Source organism: Fundulus heteroclitus, chromosome 24 (genome assembly GCF_011125445.2).
Source record: "Fundulus heteroclitus isolate FHET01 chromosome 24, MU-UCD_Fhet_4.1, whole genome shotgun sequence".
Classification (NCBI taxonomy): Eukaryota; Metazoa; Chordata; class Actinopteri; order Cyprinodontiformes; family Fundulidae; genus Fundulus; species Fundulus heteroclitus.
The window spans coordinates 25,360,424-25,375,863 of NC_046384.1; the positions used below are offsets into that span (position 1 = coordinate 25,360,424).

General features: G+C 40.0%; 1 protein-coding gene across 1 annotated transcript in view; it reads left to right on the forward strand.

Moving 5' to 3' along the window:
• Positions 1–838: 838 nt before the first annotated feature.
• The window catches only part of LOC105931061 (receptor tyrosine-protein kinase erbB-4), a 67,529-nt gene continuing 52,927 nt past the window's right edge, over positions 839–15,440 (forward strand). The window contains exons 1-7 of the mRNA XM_036128538.1: positions 839–854; positions 2,042–2,176; positions 4,106–4,171; positions 7,422–7,540; positions 10,817–10,958; positions 11,437–11,550; positions 12,473–12,599. Coding sequence (XP_035984431.1) covers positions 839–854; positions 2,042–2,176; positions 4,106–4,171; positions 7,422–7,540; positions 10,817–10,958; positions 11,437–11,550; positions 12,473–12,599 — 719 coding nt within the window. The remainder of the gene's footprint in view (positions 855–2,041; positions 2,177–4,105; positions 4,172–7,421; positions 7,541–10,816; positions 10,959–11,436; positions 11,551–12,472; positions 12,600–15,440) is intronic.

The window sequence follows — 15,440 nt, forward strand, 5'->3', positions numbered from 1 at the left end:
ACGTCTGTCAAAGTCAGGAGTTAATTTCTTTCTGAGTGACCGTAGAGCACCTTATTCATCACGGTGCATCCGGCAATGTTGAGAGAAGAAAGCATGCCAAGAGAAATGCCTCCGCCTGCATCTTTGCAACGCCACACTGAGTGAATATTGCTGGCTTTGGCCCGCCATCGCCAAGGTGACTTCAGGGCAACCATGCTATAATCTGTTGGAGGAAAAAAGGCTTCTGGGTGCATCTCTCAAACTCTGTGCTGGGTAGCTTCTTCTCTCAAAACTATTTCTAAGAGCATTCTTTGCATTATTTGAACAAGGCACAACTTATGAATCACCCAGCCCATTTATGGTTGTAAACACCCCCTGTGATAAATGGTCCATTGTGACGGGAACATGATTACATGAAGCTTCGGCTGTAGGCCATTCAGCAGGCAGACGGAGCGCCATGTCACCTCTAAAGAGGGCTGTGAATAAATGTCCCTGTCTCCACCAAGGCCCACTTCCTTAATCAGGGTGTCGGATGGTAATGATTAGCTTCCTGTGTGTGGCTTCCCGAGCTGCTGAAGCGTCCGCATAATTCATACGCTGTTAATAATCTGCCCAGGAGAGACAATGCCCCTCTTTTATTTCTAAGCTTATCCATCCCTAATCTGAGTCGCATTCCAAGTTATTTTAAATTAAATTTAATTTATTATGACAAGTACTTTTCTGGAGTAAGGCCGTATTTGAGGATACAGGGATGCAAGGTGATTGCATCTAAATCCCCCCCTCACGAGGTTTAACAATGCATTCGGCTGCAGTTGCAGAGAAAAAGGAAGCACCAGCGGTGGCTCTTCTGCCTTAGGTCATGGCTCTGGAGGGAGGTGGATTACAGCGGCATCATTATAGTCAGCGTCTGTGTCCAAAACCTGGATTAGCAACTTAGAGAGGGATTAGGCTTTATTATCCTACTCTGGCATCTGTTAAGGCCACTGGTCCTTGAGAGAAAACATATTTTTGCTATTTGAGCCTACTCTGTATGAGGATCCTGCCTTTGATGGTAGTGTTGCTAACCTTCAATAGAATGACATGATCAAGAAGCCTGATTTATTAAGCAGTTGATGTGCTAAACTCTTTGAACATTTTTAAGTTTTTTGTCACATTATAACAACAAACCTAAATTTATTTGAAAAGAATTTTATGATAGACAAACACAAAGAAAAAAGATACACGCTTTTCAACTATTTAGAGAAATACAAAGCTGAAAAGTCTGTAATCTATTGGTATGCTGCCCTTTTCAATCGGTCAGAATAGAATACAGTGCAACCAGCTGATACTGCAATCAAACTTTGGAAGATGGTTATCTGATTGGTTGAGACCAAAATTAAATGTATTGTCTTAAATGAAGACCTGTGAAAACAATATCCCTGATTTTGAGTTGTGGCAGTGGTTGCATCTTGTTGTGGGGGTGCTTTTCTTTTAGCAGCAAAAAATTGTTGGGCAGATTACTGCCCAACAATTCTGAGCAGCTTCCCTGTTAAAGGTAGAATGGACAATTTTCTGGCAATGTAGGTAGGAAACGCCAAAGTCCCTTTTTGAAGACACTGGAATTGTAACAGTTTGATGATTCAAGTTCACTCCAGGCTGGGAGATACTTACTGAAAAATATAGATACTCTAAATATATCAGTGCTGTTTCCAGTTTCCCCTTTCAGCCTATTCAGTGCATAAATTTGAAAATACATAATATACTTTCCTGAAAAGATTTGTTGTTAAGTTTGCATATAAAATTAATTTACCTGTCTTTAGTTGATTGGTCTCTTTATTCAACCCATCAGTGCCTGTGGATGTGACATTGAATTACCGTGCACATTTGTCAATAGCATTTACCTTCATGCTCAGACGTGCATAAAGGGAACACAGTTTGCAACACGGGACTTTGAGACAAAAGAAGCACAAGAGTTAACCTTGGAGTATTGATTTCCTGCCATCGTGTACATGTACCATAAATCCGCCATAAATCCATGGCTCGCTGCTCATTTTTCTTTTTGTCGTTTTCTCTCCACATGCAGAGATACTGAGCGGGGGCGTTTACGTTGACCAGAACAAGTTCCTGTGCCACGCCGACACTATCCACTGGCGTGATATTATCAAGAACCCCCAGGCGGAGCTGCTGGTGGTTCCATCCAACAACAGCAACAACGGATGTGAGTAAAGTCCAAAACCTTTGAAGTCAGATTTTTTGTTTTAGGAGACTTTCCCTGATATCCCCACAGACATGTGCATGAACATTCATGGCCTATCCCTTTTGTTTTATTCTGTTTGCCTGGTGGGGATTTGGAAGCGACATCACTTAGTGTTAGATCAACATGTGAATCTTTCCATTGTAGTTATACCAGTGTGGCTCTGCAGCAAGGCCCATGGAGCTGCTGTCTGCTGCACTCTTTGTAAAACTCAATAAAGCTGACAGCTGGTTTGAAGTGGCCCACTTGCCTCTGTCCAGTGGACATTTGGTGTCAGACGAACTGGCGGTTGAAGACAGACTCTTGCAAATCTGTCTCTGTGTATAGATAGACCATTTAGTCAATTGAAAAGATAAGGAAGACATTTCTCAAGCTTTTATGAGCCAACAGGTTAACCTGAACAGGTGTGGCATCAAATGGTAGTGAGTGGAAAAAAATATTTGCTCCCTTGCTGCTAAACTATAGTTACTATTGTGACCACCCCTATCCAAGCTGGAGTTTTGGCAAACTGGTGATAACACAATGCCAAGGTGCACCTTTGAAAAGCAAATGCTGTTGCCTATCAACCGGGAAGGGGTTTAAAGGCCGTTTCTAAACAGTTTTAATTCCATCATTTTACATGAGAGACATGTAAAATATTTCCATCCCAGGTTCTGCAGTTCTCACATAGCATGTTAAATGTTAACATTCATGATTGGATTTTTATTAAAGGGCTAAAAGGGCTAGTTGGACGTTTTGAAGATAAAAGGTTTAAAAACATGAGAAGAATAACATGGCAGCGTCAATTACGATTGTCAAGTTACATCTGTATGAACCATGAGACCTCTGGAGTGATGCCCTTTGGACAGAAAAGACTGAAGTAAAGATCCTTGACACAATGTAAAATGAGGGGTATTAAACCAGGGAAGCATCAAATACATTCAGAACAATGCCCCTTCAGAACTGATTGTGGACACAGCTGCTCTAAATTGTTCTAACTGAATCAGCCAGGACCACAAAATCTGGATTAGTGGATCACTTGGTGGCATAAACCCAATATCCAATCCAAGAATAATTACAGTAACATAACCTGAAACAGACTCTGGTTCTGAGCGGTTCCAAATCCCAACTTAGCTGCTACAATGAAGCTTTTGCATGATTTTAAATTCACAAAACTATAAAGCCAAGTTGCCTTCAGTTTTGTCGCAAAATCTTTCTGCCAAAACATCTTGAGCAAAACAACATTTGTATAGTAATGGCCTGAAATCATAGATTGTTAACAGACCTTGTGGAAAGCAGGTTACTGAAAGATGAGGAAACACATTTTGGGATAGACCTTTGGATCCAAAATGTACGAAACATTGTTATTTAGTTAATTAGATGGTGCTGATGGAAGAGGAGGGGGATAAAAGCACCAAAGCATGGAGGAGGTGGGCCAACAAAAAAATGACAAGAGAGTGTGTGGGAGTCGAGGTTGCCAAATTGGAGCCAGTTGCCAAGATGTAGTCGGTATTTAACATTAAAGACCCCATGGTGGGAGTGGCTGAAGGGGCTGGGTGACAATCGGCGGCGTTGTTCCACTCACTCTGTAATTAACCCATAGTCAATTAAGTCGTGATGATGGGCCACAGGCAGATGAGAGCTGTGAGTGCTCTGTCAGGTCCCACTTTCCATGTGACAGAAAGGGAGTAGAGGGCCCGTTTTTCACGCTTGTGTTCCTCGTCGACCAGAAGCAGCCTATTGTCTCGTCATCTGAGCAGTTTCGACAAACGTGTCACTGTCACTAGTCAGGAGAAAGTTTTGCCGCTTAGCATGTGAGGGGAGTACCTTGCCTTGATGTGTTGTTGCTTCAGAGTTTGAAGGGGAGTTTGTCTGATGTGCGGCCCCCGTGTGTTGTTTTGCTTTGTTCTACAGGTAGACGATGCCATCGCTCATGTAACGGACGCTGTTGGGGCCCTCAGGAAAGCCAGTGTCAAACATGTAAGTATGGAAATAAGCATACACTACGTAGTTTATATCTGCCTCTTCTTCATTTCAATCTCAAGCCTGGCTTTTACTCAAGTATTCTCTGCTTTAGCTTTCAAGCAGCATTTTAATAGCTTTAAAATCAACCACATAATACTTGATACACATTGAAAATATGTAGGATATTTAGAAATGGTTGACATGGATTTCAATTTGGACTTCAGGTGCTTTTCCACTCATTCTCAGTCCAGCCCTGACACATGAACATGTAGTCCAACAAAAAGCCTCACTGCCCACCCCTTGATACAATTATAAATGGACATTCTGGATGAGACTCTGTGACCATGATATTTTCATTGTGTAGTAGTAAAAAAGGGAGGAAGATGGACAAGTGGAGGATGAAAAAGAAGTCAGGCCAAAACATTTGATGGAAAACAGTGTCTTTTCACCTTGGTGATGTTTAAATACTTTTCTATCTGTTAATATATTTTATCTGTGTTATTTCTCATATATTAAACCAAAGCAAAAAAAAAGGAATTATGTCTATGTAAATAAGAGTTATGAAAATGTGAACACATACACGGTCCGATTTCTAACACCAGTTATGTACTGAAAGACATGTCTCTGTGAACATAAAGATAAACTTAGAGAGAATGAAACTCTGATCAACTCACTAAATTACTACATTTATTTTATTTTATTGTGAAATGAACTGGTCAACAAAACAAACCAGCCAATGCTCCAGCATATGGGGACCAAATATGGAAATGGCTTGGAATAAATCAGAATCGGACCCTATAAATGGACAGAATTTGTGGAGCACTTCTCTAGTAACAGTGACCACCCAAAGTCTTTACACAATAACCAAATTCAACCGTTTAAGTTTGCAAAGTCATGTATCCATAAACCTATAGACAGATTTGTAGGTGACTTGGGGTTAAGTGTGAACTGCATCAAATTGGCCCCACATTACACAGTGGGGCCAATTCCTTATCTCCATTTCATAACCATTTGTCCCCCATATGTAAGTCTTTATAAGTTGGCATGTATATGTGGACACAATTTGGATGTTGTTCAGGCCAGTTCAATAAAATGTACACATACACATATAGGCCCCATATGGGGTGCAAGCGGAGGAGCATGACTTCTTTCAGATAAGATCAAGCTTTATTTAGGGATTTATATTTAGGAAGAGTACATTCAAATTCTAAGTGGAACTAATAAAGAAAAAAGAAAAGAGAAACAGCAAATAAATGTGACAATTTCTAAAAACTAAAAAAATTACTGAAACATTTTTTCAGTAATTTATCATTTTGAATTTTGCCCGCAGCATGTTTCCATTTATAATCCTGTTTCTGTCAGGCAAAGCAAATTAAACACACCACTTGCTCTAATTTTGTTTTATCTTAATATATGTGAGAAAATGACACAAATCTTGTCTATGCTTACACCTCTGGAAACATGTTTAAAAGTTGTTTTCTATAATTTACAGTGGTTTCAAAAACTATAATCAATGTAAACTTAAAACAAAACAGCTGTATTAAATCAATTTGTTGTGGTTGTTATTGTGTTATTTCAAGATAATGATAATTTAATGAAATAATATATTCTGCAACAATAAATAGGATGTTCAGTAAAACAAATCAAGGTGTAAAACTAGACAAGTGTCAGCTGTTCATATAAATGCAATATGTTCACTTTTAGACAGATGTGGTCCTGTTTGTCGCAGACTAATAAACAGCAGAGGCTTGTTTTTCTTTTGCTTCTGCATCCTTTATGTTTGCAGCTCAGCAGTTTTTAATGCCTTCAACCTGCCGTTGCTGCTGGTCGTTGTCTGCTGTGTCCTTCTAGTGTGAAGAAAACTGCTTCTTTAGCTCCAGTATCAAAGAAATGTAAAGCCACAGTTACAATGTAAATTGTGTTGTGTAAAACTTAAGGCAACGCATGGACAGTTAATATCAGTTCTAGCGGTACTGAAAAGCATAAATGAACAAAAAAGGAGAGAAAGAAAAAATATATATTTTTTTTAATTAAAATGTAAAAAAAATGCAGTTTTTAAAAGTAAGACATGCCCTACTTTTATTCCGACTCAAAATGCCCCCTTTCTGGCCTTCCATGCCAGTTTATCTTGGAAGCAGACTGCAATATCCTGGAAGAAGTCTCCAAAACCCCCAGAAAGTTACTGCAGGATCTCCAGCAGGCACTTGCAGCTGCTAATTTTAAAGTGCATACCTGTAAAATCAGAAATAGACTGAATTTGACTGTCCCAGGAGGTGACTCGTGGAATAATCTTCTTTGCACAGATTTGACTAAAATTTAATTATTTGGACATGACAACAGAGGACATGTTTCATTCCTGTTAAAGAAATCCATTGCAACAGTGTAGCACAGACCTGGCAGTTTCATGGTTCGGGATGCTTTGCTGCAGCAGGACCTGATCGGCTTACTATGAAATAATTTACTGTGTTTTTATTGTGTATCAGAGGAAACTTCAGGAAAATATGAGACAATCTATAAAAAAAAAGAAAACTGAAGCAGAACTGTATACTGAAACCTGACATTGACCCTAAATATACTTTTGTAATAAAGTTTTATAAAGTGTCTTACTTTTTTCATAAATACTTTGAAACATAGTTTTAACAACATCAATTATGCAACAGAAAGTAGTAAATAAATTAAACAAAATGTATGAATTTGGCCTCACATAAACCAGTGATGAGAAAGATGAGGTTGCCGTTGATTTTAGTGCAATTCAAAGTAAAAATTTTTTTCTTGTAAGCAGAAATCTTTATTTTACTGTTTCTCAGGAAAACCTTAAATTATTACTACCTTTCCTCTAGCATCGACATGCCACCTCTGATTCATACCTGCCAAGCACAATTTTCAGCTGCTTGCCACTGAACTGAAGCTGGAGGATGAGAGTCTTGCTCAAGGACACCTCTATGGCAGGTGTTGAGCGAAAGAGTGGGTGCTTCATTGTTGCGCTTTTCTTTTTTTATGTTTGTCTGTAAGTTTGTGTTCAAAAATCCACTTGTATGGATCTTTAGGAAGCAGAAGCCTTTAATTTTGCCCGTGTCACCTCACAGTTGTGAGCGCCTATGACTGAAGATGACCAGTTGAGGGTGGTGATATTGTCTCCTTAAGGGATGTGTGTGTGTGTGTGTGCGTGTGTGTGTGTGTGTGTGTGTGTGTGTGTGTGTGTGTGTGTGTGTGTGTGTGTGTGTGTCAGACCTTTTAAAATTCTGTCTTCTCGCTTCTTGGGCAGTGACAAAAACGGTGTGTGCAGAGCAGTGTGACGGTCGCTGCTTCGGGCCTTACGTCAGCGACTGCTGCCATCGAGAATGCGCCGGTGGCTGCTCTGGCCCCAAGGACACAGACTGTTTTGTGAGTGTGCACTTTATTTTTCCTTCAATTTAGTTTTTCTTATTTAACTTTTCAAGTGATTCACTTCACTTGTAGTGCCTTGAAAAAATGTAAACCCTTTATATTCTTCCACATTTTGTCAGGTTCAAACCACAGACGTCATTGTGTGTTATTGGGATTAATTGAATGAAGTCTAGGGCAACAAACTCCTCTTAGAAGTCATCAAATTAATAAACAAAACATCATGAAAACCAGGAAACACAGCAGACAGATGAAGGGAAAAGTTGTGAAAAAGTTTAAAGCAATATCCCAGGCCTGAAGCATTTCACAGAGGACTAGAAATGTACAGAGCATGACACAACTGCAAACCTACAAAGATTTGGTCAGCCACCTAAAATGACTTAATCTGGATAAGTGAGCATTACTTTAGGTAGTAGGCAAGAGGGTAACGGCAGGCTCACATCCACTACGGGTGCAGGTATGGTCCTGATCCAGTGTTTCTCCACAACCCCCCTCTCACACTGCTCCTGGGGAAACAGCGGCCTGCTGCGGTGCCGGATACAGATCGCTAAGGCAGAAGTTCATATGCTTGCTGGGAGTTCACACGGCAACTAGTGCATTATTAAGGAAGGGCCTCGCAAACAGGAGCTGTGTTTGGCTGCAGAAGCACTATTTCATTGTCCTTTCACAAAAATGTAATGGTCACCAGGCACTTTTAAACCTGTGTCACCAATTATGAAGTGTGCAGCCAAAGAAAAAAAATAAAGAGTTTGCAGAATTATTTTATTTTGAAATATACAAGATGTTATCAGAATGTGGGATTTGACTTCCTGTTTAGCTTGTGTAATTCCCTGGTACTTTATACATGAACTGTGGCATCTGGCAAAAATCCTAACCTTTTCTGCAGTACTGCACAGCCTCTGACCCGCACTGTGATTGGAACACACTGACTTTAAAGACCCTGAGTTCCTTGTGGCGCACCGTAGTAGATGTAAGCCTGCCATGATGGCAACTCTGGAGGAGCTGCTCAGATCCACTGGTCAGGGCGAATCTTTCTTCAGGACAATTTTCAGTGGAACGCTTAAAACAATTGTGGAAATGAGAGTCTTTAAAACGGTGACGTTAACAGAAAGTCCATTCGAAGTTTTCCAAAAATGAATGGGTTATATCAAAGTAAATTGCTCAATGAAGCTAATCTGGGTATCATGTCAAGTCAGTTAGACTCATGAAATATTGATCTAGTCAGTTCAGTAGTAGAGGCCGTTGTTAACAACTGTGAGCCGTTCTGGTGTTACGAAAGTGAAATCAATGAGACCACCCCAAAAATAGGAATGTTCCTTCAGGTGGAGGCCACATAGATTTTTTTTCATCCTCATTTTTTGACTACTCTGCAGTAGTTTTGCATTTGACCAGGGTCAGTGTCACTACTGGTAGCATGGGGCAATATCTGGACCCTACAGGGGTTGCGCAGGCACTCCAACTCCACCAGGATGCCACATCAATACGAGCCATTGCCTGTGTCTCTCAGCACAGGCTCAAGAGCATGGAGGAAATTCTAGGAAACAGTTACTCTAGGAGAACTGGAAAAGTTTGGACAGTTTGTGGCAAGTCTTGAAAATGTATGTTGACGCGCTCTCCATACCATATTTTCAGCATAATTGATACTGGATTCGTGTAACTCATTTTTCATCTTCATAAGCAAAGCATCACTTGCAGGTTGTCCAGGGCACTGCTCCCAGACTCCGGACCAAATCACAGAGGTTTTCTCATGTCACACTGCTACTTAGCCAACTCTATTGGCTTTCTATCCACTCCAGATGACTCCAATTGCACGTCACACTTAGATATCTTCAGCCATGTATCTTATTGTTTCCATTTTATACCTATGCACTACTTTGTGTTGGTCCTTCACATTACAATTGCATTACAATAATGTACATCACAGTTTGTGGTTCTAATGTGACAAACGGGAGAAAGTTAAAGAGGCACAAATGCTTTTGTGTCTGCTGATGAACTGTTTATCATTTTACAGGCTTGTAAAAGTTTCCCATGATCAAATTTGGGATTTGCTGTTCCAATTATGATCTTTTTATCACCCCCACCTCTTGTTTTGCAAACTTGCGCATCGACAGAGATGATATTGATGTTGTATTTCACCTAAAGGCTCGTCCAATTCAATTACCATGGACGTCAAGATGCTTAAGGGGGGGGGGTTATGGGAGAACATTACGCCGTTTACATCATGGCTGTGGATCAATGGCTTTCATTTCTGTCCCATTTGCCATCCGGAGAGACAAGGAGTAGTGGCATGATTCTTATGTTGGAATCCAGCGTAAAAATGATCTGCTGCTGCAATACTTCTTCTCTCACACTGATTTATCCCTTAGATCTCATCTCTCCCCTCACAATTATCTCAACACATTCACGGAAGAGATGAAGCAATTGAGTACACAACTTTGAGTTTAGTTTTGATTTTACGGTCAAAATTATACATACAGACTATAATATTTACAGGCGCTAATTCACTTCAGATTCAGTTCAGTAACACTCCACAGCAAGTAGTTTTCAGCATAGTATACGAAACATACAAGGCATGTGGGCAGTTGCCCAGGATAGCATTAGATAGGAGGGCGCACAAGCATCACATAAGAACAAGGAAAAAAAACAATTATCTCTCAGTCTTAATATTAGGTTTTCTATTGCTTTTATGGAGGTAAAGGCAGTTAGGAGTTGGAGACCCCATGTGTTGTGTTGGTCTCCCAGCTTGCCACTTTGAATGTAGAGACAAGGTTACTTGCTTTATGTGGGACTGCTTTGTTTTGGTCCAACCAATCACAGAAGCATATCTGGCTCTTTGGGGAAAGATAAATACTCACTCCTGAGCTGGATGGTCAAATGGGTCCCATAAAGGATGATGATCAACAAAGCACATGAGCACTAGTTTTGGAACACAGAAAGCAGGCTAACATCAGTTTTTAACATTATTTTTGAATGGCCTTCTCAAGGAGGCAACCACAACAAAGAAAAACCTGTTTGCCACCAGTTTAAATCAACATTTCCAATTTCATTTAGATGCGTGTTCAAGTGAATTATGCCTTAAGCTTGTAGACTGCTACAAAAAGTGTGACTTTCATCTCATTAAAACACATTTATTCCTGTTAATAAAAACCATTGAAGCTCAACGTTGTATAACCCATCCTCTGTGGAGAAAGAACTGCTCAAAAAAATCCTTAACATCCAATTTTGTACTGTCCAGCCATTTCTTCTGACTTATTTTTTCTGACATATTTTTTGCAGGCGTGCACTAATTTTAACAACAGCGGGGCGTGTGTCACCCAGTGCCCTCAGCCATTTGTGTACAACCCTACCTCCTTCCAGCTGGAGCCCAACCCCAAAGCCAAGTACACCTATGGAGCCTTCTGTGTCAAGAAATGCCCTCGTGAGTCTACGGAAGACCAACCATTGGCTACTGATACTCATAATAGTATTAATTAAGTGTTGTTGAAGAAGCATGTATTCACTATTAGACTGCAGACAATTATTGTGGAGCAAAGATAAGTGGCTGTTGTCCAAACAAATGGTGTATCTCAATTAGTTAAGTCACTACACCATCTGCTTCAAATTATGCCACTGAGAAAGCCAATCTTAAATCTTTCGTTCACTTTTAAGGAGGATCTGGGATTAACTGAGCATGAATTAAAGGTCAAGCAAAATCAACAGACTGCGTCTTCAGTATCCACTGATCATCAAATGAGAATGCATTAGATGTTGATATCCTGTTCTCTTGCCAAGCGATAAAATCATCACTTACTATTTCTTAGTATCATCGGAGTCCTTTTTGGGAACTTGCTACCTTATAATTTTATTGCAGCTTGTGAGGCCAATGTAATTTATTTCTATTGCCTTGTTTCTGGCAGATAACTTTGTGGTGGACCACAGCTCCTGTGTCAGAGCTTGCCCCAGCAACAAGATGGAAGTGGAGGAGAATCGGATCAAAATGTGCATCCCATGCACTGACATCTGTCCAAAAGGTGAATCATGTCAAACTTTCCCTGTCTATGATTCCTTAAATGGTCTTAAAATATTCATGTTTATATCTTTTACTATTTCTCTGGAGCTGTTCAGACCAGTGAATTTTGCTGTCTGGAGGATAAATGTGACATAAATGAAGGTCACACATTTGATCCCACCATCAGTCGGCATGTTAATTAACAGAAAATAGTCTCCTAATGAGAAATGGCTACCTGCTCAGTGATTACAAGTCGTTTGTTACAGGAGCGTTAGCTAAAAGCCTGATGTGGAATTAAACGGCATTAGCTCAATACAGAAGATTATCCTCTTCATCATATTGTTCTCACAAAGGTAACTGATCTGCCCTTTCTCTTCAGAGAGGAAGGCAATAATGTTTTTCTTCAGGCTCCGCGTGTCGGCTGTGGCATCCGCCGATTGGCTAATCCCCTGATTACATCGTCACGTCACAGGGACGGGTTAATGAGGGATAGCCCAAGGAACTGTGGGAAATGATAACAAATTAACATTTCAGATATGGAATTGGCTGGTATAAATCACTATCAAAAAGTGGTTACACCACTTAATGCCAGCCTTATTCATCATCCCTCCCTTTTCGCCTGTGTCAGAAACACTTGCCTCGCACTGGGCTGCAAGTGTAATTAATGCAGATGTAATGAATTCATTATGGAGAGGGAATGGATGTAGATTGGCCCACGCTTTCATCAAAAGAATTCAAATGCATGGAAAAGGGCCACGGCCTTGCCTGCGCACCAAAGGACTTTATTTTGATGAAAGAGAATGAAAAACATTGCAGGGGGAACGAAATGGCTTCTAATCGTTTCTCTGACGCTGCACAAGGACACCTTGGACATGCACCACACTTCTTCATACCAACATGGACGCTATCTGGAATGATGTGTGACTGTGTGTTTGTGTTGTCAGTGTGCGATGGCATCGGAACGGGCAGCCTCCAGGCGGATCAAACTGTGGATGCCAGCAATATAGATAAGTTTTTGAATTGCACTAAAATCAACGGCAACCTCATCTTTCTCATCACTGGCATTAAAGGGTAAGTTTTATAATTGAGATTTTTTATTTCTTCAGTTTCTTTCACTATTAAAAAAAATCTTCAGTTTCTGGCTGAAAAACTTTGTGAAAACTTGAAAAACTAAGTGCAACATATATTATAGAGACAATAATTAAAGAATCAAGAATCGTTTATCGTCACCATGTTTTGTCATGATGAAATTACTTTTGAGGCAGACACCGGCTTAAGATACACACAAATACCATGACACACATATACAGTTTGTTAGCTATTCTATGTCAGTTCAGAAAACCAAGGTAGTTGGAAATTTTCAATATTATTCAGTGAGTTGTTAGAACTCATACCTTTAAGTTGTAGGTTATTTCAACTGCTGACAGTTCTACCAACTTTTGCACATTTGCTATGAAATGAAGGAAACCAAGTTTTGCAGTTTGCTTTTGAGTTTCAGGCCTGTCAGATGATGTCCTAGTGGTTAGAAAGCAGGGCATTTGCTTCTTAGAGAGGTTGCAAAGGTTGCTGGTCCAAACTGTCCCTGAAACAAAAATTTTATTCAATTCAGTGTTGTTTATATAGCGGCAACTCACAACACAAGTCATCTCAAGCCACTCTACAAACTGAAATTCAATCAAATCAGACAGATTGCTCAAAAAGTTTCCTTTCTAAGGAAACTCAGCAGATTGCATGAAGTCTTCACAAACAGCATTCACGCCTTCTGAAAGAGAGTAGAGCCAAAGCGGACAGTCGTCTGCATTGTCAAAAAATTCAGGATCCTGAGTTACAAAAATATACAATTCAAAGTTTGACTAGCTCAAAAGAGAAACTTATGGTTAAGTTGAAGTACTAAACAGAAAATATTCCAGAAGTTTGTTGCCTTCTGTTCTTGCTTAAGGTTTTTACACAAAATGCATTTTTTTGTGGTTTTCGTGTTAATGCCGTTTGAATTTGATTTAAGACAAATTGGTTGAATACTAAGCAGAAGTTAAAATTAAATTGTTGTAAGTGTATTTCACAAATAAACTAAGTTCCACCTGATTAATTGATCATCAGAAAGTGCAACCACCTGCTTCAAAACTGGTAAGCTTATATTAACACAATGTCAAAAGGGAAAGATAATGGCAAAACATTTTAAGAAGGAATTAGTTCTGTGTATCAATAATTCTGCAGTGAGAAAGATTATTCTTAAATGCACAACATTTAAGGTAACTGGATTGTCACAGGAGTGGAAATCACAGCAAATTCAACCCCATTTCAGACCAACCAGTGTGCAGAGGAATTGTCACAAACCCTAGAGCTCCCTCTCAGACATTACTGACCTCAGTTAACATGTTGAATGTTAAAGTTCATGACAGTACATTTAGAAAATGGTTGAGCAGATATGACTTGCTCGAAGGGTTGAAGGAGAAAGCCTCTTCTGCCTAAAACAAAATATGGCAACACAATGTCAGTTAGCCAAAGTTGCATTTGAGTGAACATCAAGACTTCTGGAGCAGCGTCTTTTAAACAGAAGTGACAAAAATAAAGATTGAATTCAGTTAAATTATATACCGCAAATTCACAACGCATTTCATCTTAAGGCACTTTACAACGTCAATTCTATCAAATCATACAGACAAATTGGTTCAAAAGTTTTATGTCTAAGGAAACCCAGCAGATTGCATAGAGTCATTGACTTGAAGCATTCACTCCTCCTGGATGATCATGTAGGCACAGTAGCAACCCATCATACCAAATATGCATGTCGCAACAGTGGAGAGAAAAACTTCCCTTTAACAGGAAAAACCCTCCAGCCACGACCGGCTTCAAACATATATATATATATATATATATATATATATATATATATATATATATATATATATATATATATATATATATATATATATATATATATATATATATATATACACACTCACTGGCCACTTTATTAGGTACACCTGTCAAAATGCTCGTTAACACTTAATTTCTAAGCAGCCAATCACATGGCAACAACTCAGTGCATTTAGGCATGTACACATGGTCAAGAGAATCTCCTGCAGTTCAAACCGAGCATCAGTATGGGGAAGAAAGGTGATTTGAGTGACTTTGAACGTGGCATGATTGTTGGTGCCAGAAGGGCTGGTCTGAGTATTTCAGAAACTGCTAATCTACTGGGATTTTCACGCACAACCATCTCTAGGGTTTACAGAGAATGGTCCAAAAAGAAAAAACATCCAGTGAGCGGCAGTTCTGTGGGCGGAAATGCCTTGTTGATGCGAGAGGTCAGAGGAGAATGGCCAGACTGGTTCGAGCTGATAGAAGGGCAACAGTGACTCAAATAACCACCCGTTACAACCAAGGTGGGCAGAAGAGCATCTCTGAACGCACAGTACGTCGAACTTTGAGGCAGATGGGCTACAGCAGCAGAAGACCACATCGGGTGCCACTCCTTTCAGCTAAGAACAGGAAACTGAGGCTACAATTTGCACAAGCTCATCGAAATTGGACAATACAAGATTGGAAAAACGTTGCCTGGTCTGATGAGTCTCGATTTCTGCTGCGACAGTCGGATGGTAGGGTCAGAATTTGGCGTCTACAACATGAAAGCATGGATCCATCCTGCCTTGTATCAAAGGTTCAGGCTGGTGGTGGTGGTGTCATGGTGTGGGGAATATTTTCTTGGCACTCTTTGGGCCCCTTGGTACCAATTGAGCATCGTTGCAACGCTACAGCCTTCCTGAGTATTGTTGCTGACCATGTCCATCCCTTTACGACCACAATGTACCCAACTTCTGATGGCTACTTTCAGCAGGATAATGCGCCATGTCATAAAGCTGGAATCATCTCAGACTGGTTTCTTGAACATGACAATGAGTTTGCTGTACT